The sequence below is a fragment of the Oratosquilla oratoria genome, chromosome 10 (genome assembly GCF_046742065.1).
Source record: "Oratosquilla oratoria isolate Oo_2021 chromosome 10, ASM4674206v1, whole genome shotgun sequence".
In the NCBI taxonomy this organism is placed as follows: Eukaryota; Metazoa; Arthropoda; class Malacostraca; order Stomatopoda; family Squillidae; genus Oratosquilla; species Oratosquilla oratoria.
Window position 1 is genome coordinate 61429705 of NC_134786.1, and position 21264 is coordinate 61450968.

At 38.8% G+C, this 21264-nt stretch overlaps 1 protein-coding gene across 4 annotated transcripts in view; it reads left to right on the forward strand.

Annotated features, from left to right (window-relative positions):
- LOC143029265 (choline-phosphate cytidylyltransferase A-like) overlaps nucleotides 1-21264 on the forward strand; it is an 81904-nt gene that overhangs the window by 37703 nt on the left and 22937 nt on the right. For all 4 annotated transcript variants that reach the window (XM_076191976.1, XM_076191975.1, XM_076191977.1 and 1 more), the window contains exons 3-6: nucleotides 365-516; nucleotides 5383-5604; nucleotides 6236-6501; nucleotides 13956-14057. In XM_076191976.1, the coding sequence (XP_076048091.1) occupies nucleotides 365-516; nucleotides 5383-5604; nucleotides 6236-6501; nucleotides 13956-14057 (742 nt within the window). The remainder of the gene's footprint in view (nucleotides 1-364; nucleotides 517-5382; nucleotides 5605-6235; nucleotides 6502-13955; nucleotides 14058-21264) is intronic.

Sequence of the window (21264 nt, forward strand, 5' to 3'; positions counted from 1 at the left end):
AAGTGATAAAACTTGGGCTGGAATAATCCATGAATTCAATTCTAAATATGATAATTAGAAATCAAGTTGGAACTGTACACGAATTTGAGGCTATATGTGATAAATTGGAGAGTAGGAGATGGGACTCAATGAGCATTCTCCTTTTTGTATACCACAATGAGGTGCATGCACACATACACATAATGTACACATATATTTTTTCAACTAGATTAATGATGCACCAAATGGTTTCTCAGACTCCTCATCTTTGTAATCTACAGCATTGCTATTTGATGTATGGTTGGATTTATTTGTGCTGGTGCTTGACTTACTCTATTGATAAATGTTCTAATAAAATCATATTTATCTGTGATGAATTTCTTAGTTTGCAGTGATGCTTTAACACATAGTAAAAAGGGGCGGACAGTAATGACAGAGGACGAACGGTATGAAGCGTTGCGGCATTGTCGCTATGTTGACGAAGTAGTCCGGGATGCTCCTTGGAGTTTAGATGACAGCTTTTTAGAGTATCATAAGGTTAGTATAAGATTTAATTGTTCTGTAGCATATACCCTTCCTAAAGCAGCTCTTTTCAGTATCATCCTCAGTAGAATATTTTTTTAGTTCAATAAAAAGCTTTTAATAAAAATAAAAAAAAACTGATCACGGTTTACAATCAGTCTTTATAGTTGAAGACAGTTACAGTGTTTATTACTTTCAGTATGGCATAACTTGAATATTTTATTCTGGTTAAAATCAGGTAGTTTTATTCATCTTGAGATATGCTTCAGGAAATTGTAGGGTTGGAGTCCATCATAACCACATATTGGCTTAGTTATCCCACAGCTAAGAAACTGTATAGCCCAAGGTGGGATAAAAATTTATAAATGAGTGTAACTTCCGTGGAACTAAAAAGGGTGGAATTTGGCAAAATTGGTTGTAGATACTGTGATTAAATGATTAGTTTACAAATTTTGAGGTAGAAATCCTATATTTCTTATTTCCTTGTATAGTTCCACCAAGCCCTCAGCCTCTAAAGAAGGTAGTAATCATGCATGAATAAAGGGTAAAAAAATTAAGTAAAAAACTTGTTAACAGAACAAGAAATTATACAGATACTAGTACATTCACCCACATGAGGGGATATCCCCCCAAAATGGAATTTTGTACTATTATTTTAGTTATATTTACATGTTTACACTTTTATCAGATTCATAGTTTTCCATTTGAAGCAGTGCACTGGTCCAGGTGTATTTTCCATTGTTCTAAACAGTTCTGGAACCCATGCAAAGTGATGCCTTTTGAAGATTTTTTATTTTTTTTATTTATTTCCTCAAGGATAATGTGGATGAAGGTGAAACTGGGAAAGGAGATGTGGGTCTTTGTAAGTGCATATGGGCCTGGCAGTGAAAAGAGCGTGGAAGAAAGGGAGGCCTTTTGGATAGATTTAAATGAGTGCATAGAGGGTTTAGGAAGAAATGTCAATGTAATAGTACTGGGAGACCTTAATGCTAGGGTAGGAAATGGTCCAATCGATGGAGTGGTTGGGAAGTGTGGAGTTCCAGGAAAGAATCGTAGTGGAGAGTTGATGGTGGAAATGTGTCTAGAAAGAGAGTTGATGATAGCAAATACAGTGTTTCGGAAGAAAGTCAAGCATAAGTACACATGGGAGAGGGTGGTGGAGGGTAGGGTGGTAGATAGAGCGCTAATGGATTATGTAGTGGTAAATAGGATTATGATAGGAAGAGTTAAGGATGTACATGTGCTAAGGGGAGAGGGTGGGGGAATATCAGATCATTTTTTGGTGGAAGGTAAGCTGAGAGTGGAGGATAGATGGAGAAAGAGGACAGGGACAAAAGGTAGGGAGGTTCTTAGAGTGAACTCCTTGAATGAAAAGGAAAAGGAGAAGGAGTACGAAAAGAAGCTGAAGGAGGAGTGGGAGGGAGTAAAGGATGGAGCAGAGATGGGTGTGGAGGAGGAATGGGGATGGTTCAAGGAGGGAGTCTTAAAGTGTGCAAGGATGGTGTGTGGAACAAGAAGGACAGGGGGAAATAGAAGAAAGGGTAGTGAATGGTTGGATGAGGAAACAAAGAAGGTTGTAGAAGAGAAGAAGCGAGCATTCACAGATTGGTTACAAAAGAGGACAGGGGAGTCATATGAGACGTACAAAGAAAAGAAAAGAGAAGTAAAGCAAAAGGTAAAGGAGGCAAAGAGGAGAGCAGATGTGAAATGGGGTAGGAGTATGACAGAAAATTTTGAAAGTAATAAAAAGATGTTTTGGAAAGAAATAAAGAGAGGAAGAGGAGGCGAATCAAGTAGAGAAGAAAAGGTAAAAGGTACAGATGGAGAGATGATAATGGAAGAGATGGCAGTAAGGGGAAGATGGGCAGAATATTTTAGGGAGTTGCTAAATGTGAAGGAGGATAGGGAAGGAAAGATAGCTGCAGTGGGAAATGCGAAGAAAATGAGAGTGATGAGTGAGGAGAATGTAGGAGAAATAAGGAAGGATGAGGTGAAGGCAGTTGTAAAGATGATGAAAGCAGGTAAGGCACCTGGTCTGGATGGATGCCATGCAGAATGTCTGAAAAAGGGAGGTTCAGTGATGGTGGAATGGTTGGTGAGGTTATTTAATGTTTGCTGGAGAGAGGGTAGAGTACCGGAGGACTGGAGAAGTGCCTGTATAGTTCCTCTTTACAAGGGAAAAGGGGACAAGTGTGAATGTAGTAGTTTCAGAGGGATTAGCCTGTTAAGTGTAATAGGGAAGGCTTATGGGAGGATCTTAATTGAGAGGATTAGGAGAGGAACAGAAGGAGTAATTGGTGAGGAACAGTGTGGATTTAGGACAGGTAGAGGTTGTGTAGATCAGATCTTTGTGGTAAGACAGATATGTGAGAAAGCTATAGGAAAGGGGAAGGATGTTTTTTGGGCTTTTATGGATCTGGAAAAGGCTTATGATAGGGTAGACAGAAAGGCACTGTGGGAGGTTATGCAGATTTATGGGATAGGAGGAAAGCTTCTGGGAGCTGTCAAGAGTTTTTATGAGAGTAGTAGAGCTTGTGTCAGGATTAGAAATGGAGAGAGTGAGTGGTTTGAAGTAAAGGTGGGACTTCGTCAAGGATGCGTTATGTCGCCCTGGCTGTTCAACTTATACATGGATGGGGTGGTGCGAGAGGTGAATGCTAGAGTAGTGGGTCAGGGATTGGAGATGGTTAAAGAAAATGGAGAAAAGTGGGAGGTGAGCCAGCTGTTGTTTGCGGACGACACTGCGCTTGTGGCAGGGTCAGAGGAGGGATTGAGGAAGCTGGTGGCAGAGTTTGGGAGAGTATGTGATAGAAGAAAGCTAAAGATAAATGTAGGTAAAAGTAAGGTGATGAGATGTACAAGGGGTGAAAGTGGCAGTAGACTGGAAGTGAACATTAAGGGAGAGCAACTGGAGGAAGTGGATAGTTTTAGATACTTGGGTGCAAGTGTAGCAGGAAAAGGTGGAGTGAAGGTGGAGGTAGAATGTAGATTGAGAGAAGCGAGTAAATGCCTTGGTGGATTAAAGAGTGTAATGAGGAATAGACATTTGGGAATGGATGCGAAGAGGAGACTATATGAAGGAGTGATTGTGCCAACAGCACTGTATGGGGCAGAAACGTGGAACATAAGAGAAGAAGAGAGAAGGAGTTTGAATGTGTTTGAGATGAGGTGTCTGAGAAGTATGGTGGGGGTTACTAGGCTGGATAGAGTGAGAAATGAGGAGGTGAGGAGGAGAACAGGGGTGAAAAAGGATTTGGGAGATAGGGTTGATGAAAGAATATTAGGATGGTTTGGACACATGGAAAGAATGAGTGAAGAAAGACTAGTAAAAGAGGTATGGAAGGCAGATGTGGAGGGAGTGAACATGAGGGGACGTCCTAGGATGAGGTGGATGGATGGGGTGAAGGGGGCTTTGGGGAAGAGGGGAATGTCTGTTGAGGAAGGAAGGGAGAGGACAGAAGACAGAGGTGAGTGGAGAATGGTTGTATATGGATGATGTTGTGATTGCATGAGGAGGAATGGGCAGGGGGGTGGGGGTGGGGTAGTATGTGTGAGTAAATTTTGACGCAGCCCGAAGGGATTTCTCCCCGTCCTCTCCTTATATGCAAGGGGGGACGGAGAGGGGGGGGTCGCCGATTAAATGAAGCGGCCTTGCTGTGGATGTGCTGTGTCTTGTGACACTGCTTCTGACCCAGGGCGGTGGGCAGGGTGCAGGGATGACCCGTCATCCAGGAGGTGCTCAGATGAGAGGGAGGGTGGGAGTGTATGTAGGGATGAAATGGGTGGGAGTGTTTTTATGCCTTTTCCTTTTTGGCTACCTCCTTTGTAAGGGGGAAAAAGCCTTGGTATATGTATGTATGTATTTATTTATTTATTTATTTATTTTTTTATTCATTCATTCATTCATTCATTCATTCAGGGGAACAAAAAGAAAGTCACAGGGAGCAAGATCACGTGAATAGGAAGGGTTGATAAGTGTCAATTTATTTCTCACATGTACTCCCTCACCCCCATCCCCACCCACTTGTAGCCATAGCACCAGCTTTTTTCCTCCAGCGATGACCTTTGAAAAAAGGTCTGGATCAACTTCCAACAGTTCTTTCAGTTTATGATGTGCATTCATTCATGACTACTTTTGATTGTCCATGAGCAAGCCAGGCACTGATTTTACTGCAACTCCTTTTTATTCCCAATTCCTTATTCAGAATTCATTGCTAGAGCTATAGGACACACCATTTATATAAATGGGTTCATCAATTGTTTTATGACAGTCCTCCAGGATGAGTTCATGAATTTTCCTGATATTTTCATAAGTTTGGGAGGGTGATGATTGCTTTGAATGAGGTTGGCTTTAAAGTGACAGTTGACCATTCCTAAAGTGTGCAAACCACTCATGAACTTGTATTTTGCTTGTGGATCCTTGTAAACTGTTTGCAACATAACTGTTTTGGCTGGACGGGAATGGAGTATGTGGCAAAGGAATAGGTGGGAGTGGATTTTATGCCTTTGCCTTTTGTATGTAGGAATTGAACCTGCCATGTATTCATGAGGGTAAAATGGCTGTTATGCCACAATGGATTTCTCATGAATGCATGGCCTAGGATTTCAGTCAGACAGGAAAGGTTGTGTATTCACTGTTGACACAAGTCTGGAACAGGCAAGAAATAACTGGTGTGCATAGGAGTTCTCACTTTTAATGTATAATTTGTATATTTTGAGGGCTAGGTATGCTCTGGAAAAGAATGATATAGGAGAATGCTTGATTATAGAATTAGGTCAAGTTGATAAGTTGCTTGTTATTTGTCTTTTATTTTATTTTCTAATTTTATTTTTATTTTATTTATTTTTTAATTAATGACTGACTTGATGTTTTATCCACAGATTGATTTTGTAGCACATGACGACTTACCATACACAACTGGAAGTGGTTCAGATGTTTATGCTCACCTTAAAAAGAGAGGAATGTTTGTAGCAACAGAACGTACAGAAGGTGTTTCTACAAGTGATGTAGTTTCAAGAATTGTAAAAGATTATGACCTCTATGTTCGGAGAAACCTCCAGAGGGGATATAGTGCCAAGGATCTTAATGTTGGTTATATCAATGTAAGTTTGTTTAATGTTTACTTGTAGTTAAGAAAGTCTTGGGAGTGATTGTGTTTATTTCTTTTGGAGTGATTATGTGTTGAGGAATATCTGTTCCCTGCACAGAAGAATGACACTTGATGTAGTTATAGGTACAATATAAGAGCAGTAATTGCTTACATTGTTTAAATATGTAGAAAGAAAAAGGTGGTTCAAGAAAAATGTGTAAATATTTGATGTGGAAATAAGGAAGGAGAAGAGAATGACTAAAGAGAATATAGAATTGTGGAAAATATGAGACCAGGGAAAAGGGTGAAACTTCAGAAGTGACTGTTAATGTGCATGACATAGTATGAAGATCTAAATTTTATTAAAAATTTGTGAATGAAGGAAAGAGGAGAAAAGGAAAACAGAATTTGACAGTGGTTGTTAAAGAAGCATGGAGAATATAGATGAAAGGCTGGAGCTTTGGAAATAATTGTTAATATGTAGGATAGAATTAAATAGTGCCCTAGAGGGTTAGGAGTAGATTGTGTTGAAAGGATCATTCTTTATTATTGAACCATATAATTGTATGATTACAGGCTGAAATTTTTATCGTCAGTATTAACAATGCCAACATCTATACTAATTTGTAATTAATTTTTAATAGGAGAAGAAATATCGCCTTCAGAACAAAATAGATGACTTAAAAAAGAAAGGGAAAGAAATGTTTGAAGAATTTGAAGGGAGAAAAGAAGATTTGATTTCGAAGTGGGAAGAGAAGAGTAGAGAATTTATAGACACATTCCTCATGTTGTTTGGACGAGAAGGAAGAGTCACACAATATTTGGCAGAGAAGAAAGATTCCGTAATGATGGCTCTCTCCCCACCTTCATCGCCTAAAGCATCGGGTCATGGCTCTGATGAATGCAGCAGGTAAGAGAAGTTGTAAAATTAATACCTCTTGAATGTAATTGTTAAGATTTATGGGCATGTATTTTGGGTAAGTATTCAAACAGGGAGTAATTGAGGAAGAAAAGTATGGATTAAGGAGACAGGGAAAATTGGTCAAGTATTTGTGATAAAACAGTTATATAAAAAAGGTTATTTAATGTTTGTTTAAGAGAGGGTAGAGTGCCGGAGGACTGGAGGAGTGCTTGTATAGTTCCGCTTTACAAGGGGAAGGGGGACAAGTGTGAATGTAGTAGTTTCAGAGGGATCAGCTTGTTGAGTGTAGTTGGGAAGGCTTATGGGAGGTCTTGATTGAGAGGATTAGGAGAGGAACAGAAGGAGTAATTGGTGAGGAACAGTGTGGGTTTAGGACAGGTAGGGGTTGTGTAGATCAGATTTTTGTGGTAAGACAAATATGTGAGAAAGCTTTAGGAAAAGGTAAGGATGTTTTTTGGGCTTTTATGGATCTGGAAAAGGCTTACGACAGGGTAGACAGGAAGGCACTATGGGAGGTACTGCAGGTATATGGGATAGGAGTAAAGCTGTTAAGAGCAGTCAAGAGTTTTTATGAGAGTAGTAGAGCTTGTGTTAGGATTAGAAATGGAGAGAGTGAATGGTTTGAGGTAAAGGTGGGACTTCATCAGGGACGTGTTATGTCGCCCTGGCTGTTCAATCTTTACATGGATGGGGTGGTGCGAGAGGTGAATGCAAGGGTTGTGGGTCAGGGGTTCGAGATGGTTAAAGAAAATGGAGAAAAGTGGGAGGTGAGCCAGTTGTTGTTTGCTGAAGACACTGCGCTTGTAGCAGGATCAGAGGAGGGATTGGGGAAGTTAGTGACAGAGTTTGAGAAGGTGTGTGAAAGAAGGAAGCTGAAGATAAATGTGGGCAAAAGTAAGGTGATGAGATATACAAGAGGAGAGAGTGACAGCAGGCTGGAAATGAGCATTAAGGGTGAAAGACTGGAGGAAGTGGATAGTTTTAGACACTTGGGTACGAATGTGGCAGGAAAGGGAGGAGTGGGGGTGGAGGTAGAATGTAGATTGAGAGAAGCGAGTAAATGTCTTGGTGAATTAAAAAATGTAATGAGAAATAGACATCTGGGAATGGATGCTAAGAGGAGGTTATATGAAGGAGTGATTGTGCCAACAGCACTGTATGGGGCAGAAACATGGAACATGAGAGAGGAAGAGAGAAGGAGTTTGAATGTGTTTGAGATGAAATGCCGAGAAGTATGATAGGAGTTACCAGGCTAGATAGAGTGAGAAATGAGGAGGTGAGGAGGAGAACAGGGGTGGAAAGGGAGTTGGGAGATAGGGTTGATGAAAGAGTATTAGGATGGTTTGGACACATGGAAAGAATGAGTGAAGAAAGATTAGTGAAAGAAGTGTGGAAGGCAGAGGTGGAAGGAGTGAATATAAGGGGAGGGGGCGTCCTAAGATGAATTGAATGGATGGGGTGAAAGGGGCATTACAAAAGAGAGGAATGTCTGTGGAGGAAGGATGGGAGAGGACAGAAGATAGGGGTGAATGGAGAGGGGTTGTGTATAGATGATGCTGTGATGCATGAGGGGGAATGGGTGGGGTTGGGGGGTGAGGAAGTATGTATGAGACAAAATTTGATGCAGCCTGAAGGGATTTCTCCCTGTCTTCTCCTTTTCTGCATGGGGGGACAGAGAGGGGGGGTCACGGAATTTATGAAGCGGTCTTGCTGTGGATGTGCTGTGTCTTGTGACACTGCTTCTGACCCAGGGCAGTGGACAGGATGCAGGGATGATCCGTCATCCAGGAGGTGCCAAGATATGAGGAAGGGAGGAGGGTGGAGGGGAGTGGAATATATAGGAAATGAAATGGGTGGGAGTGTTTTCTATGCCTTTTTCTTTTTTGGCTACCCCCCATGTAAGGGGGAAAAAGCCTTTGGCATATGTATGTATGTATAAAAAATGTTTAGAAAAATGTTAGGGTTTTGGGGGGGGGGCCTTGGGATCATGGACTTGGAGAAGGTGTTTGATAGGGTTGACTGAGAAGGTGTGTAGATCAGTCAGTCAATCTGTAGCTCCAGGTCTCTCCTGCAGGAGACCCATGGTTTACATGTAACTGACAAACATATAATTGACAACAGCTACAGCCATTCCTGTACATACGATCATTTGATTTAAGATTTTTAAAAGTTGCTATGAATTTTGGCAAGTAAAAAAAAATCCCCTAGATTTTGCTAAATATGTGTGCTTGAGAAAGATTAGGCTTATTGTTGATGATTGCTGTAATGTTTGAGAAATACGAAAAGAGTTTCGAGAATAAACAGAATGAAAGATTTGGGGATGAAGCAAGGAATAGTGGTGTGAAGAAAGCTATCAGGTAAAGTAGAACAGGATGTTGAGGTGTTTGGACATATGGAAAGAAGGAACGAGAATGACTCGCAAAGAGAGAGTGAAATGCAGAAGTGGATGGAATGAGCTCAAGAGGAATATCAAGAATAGGATGGTGAAAGGGCCCATGGATGTGTGTGGTGTATTTGTTGAGCTGGGAAAAGAGAGTGCAAAAGATTTAGTGGATGGAGATCATGAAGAGATGTTATCATCTACTTGTGATTTCTTTTTGAGAGTGTGAATGAGTGAGGGTAAACCAGATCTGACTTGTGGGCCCTGCTATGGAAAGAGCTCTGCCTCACTGCATTACCTTTGACCCAAGCAATGGTCTCAAACCCCCACCCTCCCACCCCACCCTATAAGGGAGGTAGCCAGCCAAGGTATGCACAGTTTGTCAGTGAAAAATGTCAGGATTTAAGTGTGCAAAGAAAGTCCTGAAATTTGGTTTAGTTTAACCATGGCAGAAGTAAACTTTTTAGCCATGTCAGATTTATGTCTAGCTCTTTGTTGAGGGAATTTGTTTACACTTTTGAACAACACCAGGATACTTGAAAATAATGAACTTAGGAGCCTGATGAATAATCAAAATGATGGCCAACACCTACAAATACTAAATAGGATAGAACAGTGCTAGGGAAACTCCTAAATAATGTTTAACCACAAAATGAATATATCAGGACAGGAGCTCATCATCAGAACTATGTACAAATACCTTCCAGGACCTTCCCTTGGTCTTTTGCATACTTCGTTGTCCAGGCTTGGATCTTCTTGCAAAGTGAACTGCCACATACAGCTAACCAGATGGTCCTAAGGGGAACAACAACTGGGCACAACTGATTCATAACTTTCTTTCTCCTGACTGTGGTGAGAGGAACCAAATGCTGCTATCCAATGAGACATGACATAACATCTTTCAAGGCCCAGTGAAAGACCGGGGATCTCGTTTGACTAAAACCAAGACCAGGGAGTGTAGGAAACCAGGCCATAAGTTTTACATGCATGTGTAGTTAGACAAGATGTGGGGAGGGTCAGCCTGGTATGGTTTTGCCTTAACAGCTTTGTTCAAGTTTCAGTGCATGAATCTAATAATTATTGAATTGGATTTCGATTTTTGAAAACCTGCAATCTCATACTGGAAGTCAGCAGTTTGTGTTGGATTAGTGTGGGACTTTTTATTTGACACAGTAGTAGGAGGGGAACAGTCACCACTTAATGAAAAGATAGAGAAAATATGAAGTTGATGGAGGGAGTTCCTGAATCCAGTCCAAAGACAGAGTATTACCTTCTGAGTTTCACCTCAAGATAGAAGTGAGGAGGTTGGTGGGTTTTGAAGACAGGCAGCTGGGAAATGATACCTCTTTAACATCAAGCCCACAGGAGTACCACTTGCAGGTACCCATTATTGGTCCCAGCATGAACCTAACAAAATCATGAATAGGAAATATGTCACAAGAAATTAAGTATCCCCGTGGGTCAGTTAAAAGTCAACATGCAAATAATCAATTAGAAGTCAGAATATACATTATCCTATACATATTTTGTAAGAATTCAAAAAGACTGCTCATCCACAGCAGGACCAACTGTTTCATTTGCTGTGTGAATAAAGGTGCTTGCCCTGTTGTGGATGTGCTGTGTCTTGCTGCATTGCTTCTGACTTGGGCAGTGGGCAGGGATGACCCTTCATCCATGAGGAGCTAAGAGAGGGATGGGGGGGGGAGGGGCAGGTAGGTGCTTGCCTTGGCCAGCTACCTCCCTTATTAATCATTGTTTGTGTCCTTGAGAATAATACCTGTGCACATGATGATAATATGGCTTGTGATAAACTGATTTACTAATAATCACTCCTGAGATATAATTTGGTTTCAGTTTTGAGCATCTTTACAAATTACAATGTTCAGTATATAATTATGCATACTTGCATAATGAGCTGAATTTTATGCATGGGGGGATGGAGAGGGGGGGTCGCCGATTTAATGAAGCAGCCTTGCTGTGGATGTGCTGTGTCTTGCGACACTGCTTCTGACCCAGGGCAGTGGACAAGGTGCAGGGATGACCCGTCATCCGGGAGGTGCAAAGATGAGAGGGAGGGTGGAGAGGTGTGGAGTGTATTCAGGGATGGAATGGGTGGGAATGATATTATGCCTTTTCCTTTTTGGCAACCTCCCTTGTAAGGGGGAAAATGCCTTGGTATATGTATGTATGTATGTATGTATGAACCACAAGTAGACTACTTGTATTTAAGTGACTGGGAGCATCTCCAGCCAACTCTGTTGCTCTGAAATTAGCTTGATGCCTTTCACATTTTGTATGGAAAATAATCAGTCAATATATCAAGGGCTTCTTCCTCCTTATAAGGGAGGTGGCCATGGCCAGTCCAGGGATGCGCCCACTCCCACACATTCCAGTCCCATCCACCACCACTTTTTTTTTTTTTTTTCTTCTTCATCTTAGCTCCTCTTGGATTATGGGTCATCCCTGCCACCTACCTGCTTACTGGGTCAGAATCAATGCAGCAAGACAGTACAACAAAAGCTATTCTGCTTCACTTAATAGTGACTCTCCCTCACCGTCCTCTCACTCAGAAAATAGAGAAGACAGAAAAATCCCCTTGGGATGTGTCAAATATCATCCATATACATTGTCCACTCATCCCTATCCCCTACCCTCTCCCTTCCCTGCTCAACAGACATTCCCCTCTTGCTCAAAGCCCCTTTTGTCCCATCCATCCATCTCATCCATGGTTGTCCCCTCTGGTTCACTCCACCCACCTCTGCTTTCCACTTTCACTTTGTTAATCTTTCTTAACTCATTCTTTCCAACCCTATAATCTTTCATTAACCCTGTCTCCCAGCTCTCTGTCCACCCTTGACCTCCACCTCACCTCATTTCTCACTCTGTCCAACCTCTATCCAACCTCCACAATACTTCTCATACAATTCATCTTAAACTTATTTAAACTTCTCCTTTCGCCCTCTCTTAAATTCCAAAGCTCTGTCCCATATAGTGTCAAAGGCACAAGCACTCCCACATATAATCATCTCATTGCATCTGTTCCCAGATGCCTATTTCTCATGACACTTTAATCCCCAAAAACATTTACTTGTTTCACTCCACAGTTTATCCCCACTCTTCCATTTCCTGATAAATGTGAACCCAAATACTTAAAACTATCCAGTTCCTTCAGTCTTCTTTATTTAAGGCTTACTTCCAGGTTGCTGCCACCCTCTCCCCTTGTACATGTTATCACCTTACTTTAACCACTACACATTTACCTTCAACTTTCTCCTATTGCATACCTTCCCAAACTGTTACTAACTGCCTTAGTCCCTCATATGACCCTGCCACAAGCGCAATCCTCAGATCACTGTCACAGGAGACTTAAAACACCAAGGTCACCACAGTAAAGGTATTAATCAAGGTAGTCTTAAATCCTGCTGTATAGTATTACCCCTTCAACAGAGTAACATTACTTAGCATTAACTGGAATAAATTAGTAAAATATGATGTGCAAGAGGAGAAAGTCAAAAGTAAATGTAAGATGATGAGATGTAGAAGGGGAGAGGATGGCAACAATTTGGAAGTAAGTATTAAAGGAGAGAGGCTGGAAGTGGATAGCTAGAGATACTTGGGGGTCATATGTGACAGGAAAGGGAGTGGAGGTGGAGGTAGAATGTAGATTGAGAGAACCAAGTAAATGCTTTGGGGGATTAAAAAGTGTAATAAGAAGTAGACATTTGGGAATGGATGCTGAGAGGAGATTGAAGAGGTGATTGTGCTGACAGCACTGTATGGGTCAGAAGTATGGAACATAAGAGAGGAAGAGTTTAAATGTGTTTGAGATGAAATGTCTGAGAAGTATGGTAGGATTTACTAGGCTGGATAGAGTGAGAATGAGGTGAGGAGGAGAGCAGGGGTGGAAAAGGAATTGAGAGAGAGGGTGGATGAAATATTATTGGGATGGTTTGGACACATGGAAAGAATGAGTCAAGAAAGAGGTGGATGGAGTGAACATGAGGGGGTGACTGAGGATGAGATGGATGGATGGGGTAGAAGGGGCGTTCAGAAAGAGGAGAGGAAGGGAGTAGACAGAAGATAGGGTTGAGTGGAGATTGTTGTGTATGGATTATGCTGTGATGCATTGGGGATATAGGGAGTGGTTATGTATGAATGATATTTTGACACAGCCTGAAGGGGGTCACTGATTAAATGAAGCAGCCTTGCTGGCAATGTACTGTGTATTGCTGCATTGCTTCTGACCCAGGGCAATGGGCAAGATGCAGGGATGACCCATCATCCAGGAGGAGCCAAGGAAAGAAGGAGGAAGTGAGAGGTGGTGAATGGGAGTGGAGTGGGTGGGGATGGAATGGGTGGGAGTGAAAGTATGCCTTTTGACTTTGGCTACCTCCCTTGTAAAGGGGGAAAAGCTATTGGTACACATATATATATATATATATATATATATATATATATATATATATATATATATATATATATATATATATATATATATATATATATATTGAAAGAGTTAACTGATATGACCAGAACAACAACCTACCTCCTGCACCACACAACACATCCATACAAAAGCACATTCATACTCAGATCACCAAAAAGCACTTCAGTATAGACCACTATCAAACCTCTGCAAACATTGATCTTGCAGAAAAATTGTTCCCAGGAGAACCAAGAACCAGACTATCATCACTACATTCAGGTCACCACTCAACACTAGAAATCAACACTGAAACAAACTGCAATAGATGCAAACATAACACAGAAGGCACTTAGTACCTAAGCTAACACTACACCACCCCAGCCATACCCAGACAATAACAAAACACTTCTTCCTTGGGTGACATGGGCCAATTCAGTGACTGTTGGCAAGTACCTGGGAGCTGTGTATCTCCTGCAGGAAACACCTGGGGCATTGGATTGAATCACTAACTGATTGATTGATTGATATATATGTTTTTTATTTTATGTTTGAGTATATTTTTCATGGTTATATGCATTATGAAAATTTGTATGCAAAATTTGGTTTTTTATTTTAAATCCTTCTTTCCCTGAAAAGTCCTCCAGCAAAATCTTCCAAGTTTGACTTCTCCTACGGGGCATCAAAGGCATCACTTATGGATGACGACTTCTCAGATGAAGAGGAGGAACCAGCTTCAAAGTAAACACATTCATCATTCAGTGTTAAACGGTGCTTCACATTATTTCATTAAGTATAAATCATGTCATTACACAGCACGTATCTTTAAAAAAAAAAAATGCTTGAACATAGGCTGACTTGTTCTTGATTCTGTAAGCTAGGAAAGTATAATGACAAAGTGAAATATAATATTTATCTGTGCATAACATATTTCTGAGGCCAAATAACAGATTTGGGATCCATTGTGACCTGTGTCTGTAAAATACTATTTACATCTATTAAGAATCCATGCTAAATATGCATTGGGATAAGTGAGTTATATTAGGAACTATGAACATTATTGTACTGTAAGCTTGTTAGTAATTCATTCTGTAGCTGCCGATTAAAATAATTTCAAATTAGTAATTAGTTAGTTCTTTAATTATGGTTTATTATTTAATATTTATTATTGTCTTGGCCAGTTTTGAATTATGTGTATTAATATCTATATGGTAGATGCAGACTTTTTTTTTATATATATTTCCTTTTTTGTGTGTGTTTCTTCTTGTTTATTTTTCTTAATGGAAGCAGGTATAGCCGACACCTGTTGTGATTTAATGCTTATCAGAACAAATGCTAGGTTGAGTTGGGAGACCCTAATTAGGGATTTTGAATTCCATAAGTGGTTTCAAACTACATGCTATAGTTTTCAACACCTACTCAGCATTGCCTACAGCAGTGTTTACCTTTATTTCTTGACTTTACAGAAATAGATTTCATTATTGCACTTTTTGAATATATCCAATTAATTTTTTTTATAGTTGAAAACAGAATTTTCATGTTTGATGTTATGAGCACCTGAGAGAGGTTCTCTGGAAATATTTTCATACCAATTTTCTACCAGGAACAAGCTAAGTTGGTCATTATGACAACGGGAAGAAGATCCACTAGAAATAGTCTTCTTGATGCAATAATAGTTAGAATTATCATGTGATGAAGGGAAAACCTTGTAGCCATAGATTCAGATACCAAACATTTTGTTGTATAATTTGTGCACATTATCGTGTTTAAAATAGGTTCAGGAATATTGAGGTTAGTCACATGGGTTGCTTAAACAAATATTAGTCACTACTCCCTCCAACCTCAGTTATTCTGCCATAATGATCAAATTTAACATTTCACTTTCGAAAGTTATGAAAGACATTCTAGTTTCTCATTAATCAAGAGTGTCATGCACTGCATTCATAAAGCTGGTTGATGTGGGATGGACTTTAAGGCATCTGGTGGACCATGTTTTTTTCAACATTATGGTTGGATTTCAACAATGAATTATGTGTTACAGTAAAAATGTCACAATCAAAAGATTTTATTTTTATTTTTTTATTTATTTTTTTCTGAAAAATGGACGCGCTTCAAATTGTGTGTGAGGAATTAACATACTTTTATCTCTATTGAAATAAAGATATTGATATGTAAGCCTGGTGAGCAACTTCAGAGAATGAATGTAATGATTAATATGTTATATATGTACTTGTGGTGATTTGGAGCTAGAAAGGGATATAAAGAAATATATTTTTGGGGGTACATAAGGTTGGCCTAACTCAGTAAGGTTAGGCAATTTATATTGACACATTTTACATTTGGTAATGATTAATCATGACCATTATCTTTAGTTTAGTGGTCCTATAACTTGAATTGTGCATTAATGACTGACTTTCCATTTCTCTGTATATTTTGAACTTGCCTCTCATTGGGTGAATTTTTTCATTACCTCATTTTATTAAGATACCCATGCTTCATAAGAATACCCAATTTTTATATTATTTATCTGTTTACACACATTTTTTTTTAACCAAACATGGACTCAGGTGTTCTGGATAACTACTAGTAAATTGAATACATTAGTTTATTTCTTGTTTGGACTTGTGCAGAGTAATCAGAATTCTAGAGTAGTTTATAATGCTGTGTTCTAAAAGATATATCAGGATTCAGCTTCAGTCATAGCCTAGGATCAGACACATGGATTGGGTCAAACTCTTCTTAATTATTTATTTTATGTTTCAGGTTCTTAGGTTAGTCTTTACAATGTTTTTTTTTTATTGAACTTTAAATGCTTACTGCAGCTAGATCTTATAAGATCACTTCCTTTTAGTTTAGTCAGAAATCCATACATTTCAATGCAGAGCCTGCATTCCATAGACATCAATTTATTGCCCAGTAGATTATACATAATGTACTACAAGGTGCATCCCTACTCATTTCACCACACCCTACCTTGCCTTATACTACTCGTATACACTGCTGTCCCTCCCATCTGACTTTAATTGGAGAAAATACTGATTTAGATTAATTGCTTTCCATGCTTCAGATGTTTCTTAAGTGGCAAATGTCTACAATGTCAGTTTAGTTGTGCATTGCCACATTGAACCAGTATATACAAACATGTATTCATTTGTATGTATATATATATATATATATATATATATATATATGTATATATGTATATATATACAGTATATATATATATATATGTATTTATGTATATATATATTCATTTATATATATATATATATATATATATATGTATGTATGTATATATATATATACATACATACATACATACATACATATGCATATACATGCATGTGTTTCTTGTCTCTGTGAGGTTACAAGGACTCGAACTAGGTACTGATCCACCTGGTCCACCCCATAGTCCACTGCACCATGGATCGATGATGCAGTGAGTGTTTGTTTGCTTGTGTGTATCTGTGTGGGTGTGTGTGTTTATTTACATACATATATATATACATGTGTATGCATTCATACTGTATATTTATTTAGGCAGCAGGTTCTCCTGTAAACATGTAATCATATATGATTGAAAAATATAGCAACATTTGTATTTATGATTGTTGATACTTATGAACTGCAGACTTTTGTGTAGAATTTAGCACTGATATACTGTTTTTAACCATGTATTGGACAACAGTGTGAATAAATCACACCCTAGATTTTGACCAAAAACTGCCGTAGAAATCCTTAATGATATGTATAGGATGCATTGAAAAATGGTAACATATAATAAATTTGTTTAGATTTGCTTTATTTTCAATATTTTGTGTTGTTATTATTACAGAGTAACATACCTACTTTAATTACCTATAGTTTCAAGTACAACAATGATGTATTCATTTGCAAACTTAGATGAATGCTCCCTGGTAACTTGAAAAGGTAATTATTACTACCATACAATATTGTGCTAATGACCCACTTTCGGAGAAGAATAGGTGAAAGTAAAAAGATCAGTATATTTCGATCACTATCTGTGATCCTCTTCACATCTACTGAAGAGGATTACAGATAGTGATCAAAATATACGGATCTTTTTACTTTCATCTATTTTTCTCTGAAAGTGGGTCATTAGTATAATTTTACCAATGTGCTACAACATTACTTTCTTGTGACCATACAATACGTACATGCCTTACTGGGATATCTGTACAACAGGGGAATGTCATCGGCATTTGCATAATAATCGTATTCAACATTTTTCTCTTCATACTATTTATTTAGCAGATTTATTGTGACATGATTAGCATACCTGCATTCAAACAGTTTTTATGGGAGAATTTGAGCTTAATTGTCCTCATAATATTTGACGTATCATCAGTCAGCTTACAGCAACGTTCATTAAGTACACTGCTATAGTGAACCATAGTTAGAAAAAAGTATTCAGAAAAAGTAGTTCTATTTTAATTTTGTTTTTCTTCTTATTCTTCTTTTCATTCAGGAAAAAAAATGCCCAAGACTGTGTACACATAGATAAGATGCACCCCACTTCTAAAACACATGGAAAAGAGAAAAAACTGCATACTATACACAAATACAGTACCTCTGTCAAAAGGCATATGTAAACAATGGGGAGTTTTCTTTATATTCATGATGTTTTGTACACTATGTACATTTTCAAGTGATATGGATATGGCAAGAAATGACAATATATATGGCAAAATATATGGTTCGAGGGCACAGGATGAAATTGCACACAAAGAATAAAGATGATGGCAAGGAGCTGGAACTCCGTGGGATGGTAGACTTCACTGATGAGATTATTGTAAAATCTTTTGATTGAAGATTTAAATTGGGAGACTTTTTTGATGAAAAGGGCATTAAGTATTTTGTATACATTTAAGATCTTGAATTTATCCAGTAGTCTTTGTGTTATCTACCAACATTTCCCTGGTTGGAGAGAAGTGGCATGTAATTGTGTAGGTTTTTGGGGTATTATTCTAGAGGCAGAGAGTATCCTTCTACTGAGTGTTGTCATTGTGTATCCTATGTATGAAGATGGTAGGGATGCGTAGTTTCCTATTTTGTGTGTGCATTCATACACAAATGACTTTTATAGGTCTCATACTTAAGCTATTTTTTGTAAGTAGTTTTTTTATGAATAATGTCAATTATCTGGGGTCGGTGGGTTTGACATATTTCTTAATGATTTGTTATAAAATATGTTCTGTATTATAGTCATAGTGCTTGAAGGCCCTGTAGAAGATTGTTGTATTTTGCCCATTTTGGTTGAACCTATGGAGGTGCCACATATTTAATTTTAAACCTTAGAATACAATGACGCATACTTAGCCATCATCAGGCATGAGTGGGTATATTAAAATGCTGGCGTTGGCATTCAGATTATATTTATTTTGTAGTTATAGCTGATTGGCCCCTATATTCTGTGAATAGGCTTGATTGCATCTTCTGTGGTTATACAGGGTGAAAGAGAACGATTGTAACAACTGTAACTATTTTATAAAGCACATATTGTGATGCATCATCAGAAATCAGGCAACTTGTGTGCGAGTATACGACTCGTATTGAAGAAGTTAATGACTGTTGATAACCTTGTTTGGGAAACCATTATAGACAAGGACTTGGGTTGCTCATTCTATATCTTGATGAATGGCACTCCAACAAGGACTAGGGTGACAATTTTAGTCATAGTTATGCACCTCCAGGTGTAAGCATCTCATCTTCTGATAAACCTAATGGTGGAGTCTTTGTTACATTGGGGACATTTGCTCATTCTATGAAGGCATAAACCAGCGTTTGTTGGATTTTTGTACACACTAGTCATAAAACTGGATGGACCCTGTTGGTCAAGATTATCCAAGAAGAGTTGTTTTTAATGACTGGATCCTATTGTGAAATTGAGTCTGGAGATCTCTTGTGGTTTTTACTTTAGGTGTGAGGTTCTCATCAGAGTCTAACAAAGATGTTATATATGTAGCAAGACCTTGCCATCAACCCCCAAAGTTCCAGCACCATCCCACAGATCTCCAGTTCCTGTTTGCTATTTTGATCCTTTGTATGCAACATCACCCTGTACCCTGGAACCACATCTTTTGCCAATATTGTAATTTCATGTCATAATCATATCACTTGAAAATATGAATAATGTACAAATTGTGAATTCAAAATAAAACAATAGTGTGTTTCACTCCGCCTTTGGCAGACGTATTTCAGTGCTAAACTCTATGCATAAATTCGCAATTTGTAGAGGGTATCAACAAGATCATAAACACACAAGCTGCTGTATTTTTCAGTATATATATTTATATGTGTGTATATGTGGGAGTGGATTTATGCCTTTGGCTATTTCTCTTGTAAGGGGGGAAAAAGTCCTTGGTATATGTGTGTCTGTATATATATATATATATATATATATATTATATATATATATATGTATATATGTGTGTATGTATAACATATACAGTATATGTATATGTAATACATATATATGGAAATGTATGTTATATATATATGTATGTATATGTAATATATAAAATGGGATGGAGTGTGTGATGAGTCATCCTACTCTGTAGCTCCAAAAGGAACATTCCTGTGAGAAGTCAAGGCATAAGAGGGTCTGGGAGGAATTTTCCAACCAGAACCCTAAGGTTCAAGTCTTTTAATGTGCATAGGTGTGGTACAGATGAGAGTAAAAGAGAAGAGATAGGCAGAAGGTTTGGAGGAGAAATGGGGTGTTTCAAAGAGGAAGTGACAAGGTGTGCAAAGATGGTCTGTGGAACAAGGAGGATGGGAGGAAATAGAAGGAAAGGTAGTGAGTGGTGGGATGATGAAGTGAAGAAGGTAGTAGAGAAGTGAGCACTCAGGGACTGGTTGCAAAGTAGGATGAGAGGTATAAAGAAAAAAAGAAGAGAAGCAAAACAAAAGATAAAGGAGGCAAAAAGGAGAGCTGATGAAGAATGGGGGTGGAGTATGACAGAAAGTTTTGAAAGAAAAAAAAAAGATGTTTTGGAAGGAAAGCAATAGAGGAAGGGAGGGTGAGTTAAGTAAAGCAGAAAAGGTAAAAGAAGCAGATGGACATGTTAGGGGAAGAGGCAGTAAGGGGAAGGTAGGCAGAGTATTTTGGAGATTTGTTGAATGTGGGGGAGGATAGGGAGGGATTGGTGGTAGCAGTGGGAGGCGCTAAGAAAAGGAAAAGGAAAATGGAGGAGAAATAAGAAAAGATGAGGTGCCAGTAGCTCTGGAAATTATGAGAACAGGTAAGGCATCTGGGTTAGATGGGTGTCATGCAGTGTCTGAAGAAAGGCACAGTAATAGTGGAATGGCTAGTGAGGTTGTTTAATGTTTGTCAAAGAGAAGGTAGAGTGCCTGAGGACTGGAGGAGTGCCTGTATAGTTCCACATTACAAGGAAAAAGGGACAAATGTGAGTATAGTAGTTTCAGAATAATAATTTTGTTGGATTTAGTTGGGAAAGCTTATGACTGGGTAGATAAGAAGGCACTGTATGAAGTTTTGCAGATATATGGGATTGGGGGAAAGCTGTCAAGAGTTCTTTCAAGAGTAGATGAGCTTGTGTTAGAATGGGAAATGGAGAGAGTGATTTGAGGTAAATGATGTGGGACTGCATCAGAGATGTGTCATGTCTCCATGGATGGGGTGGTGCATGAGGTAAAGGTGAGGGTTATGAGTAGGGGACTGAATATGGTTAAAGAAAATGGAGAGAAGTGGAAGGTGAGTCAGTTGTTGTTTGTTGATGACACTGTGCTTGTGGCAGGGTCAGAGGAGGAATTAAGGGCAGGCAACAGCATTTTGGGGTTGAAAAATCGACCAATATGAAAAATTTAGGTAAATGCGTTATAAAATAACCCCAAGTCCTGGCAACCATTCCCTGGAGTTATTTTGAAATATGAGCATATTTATGCCCTGTACGAGCTGGTATTT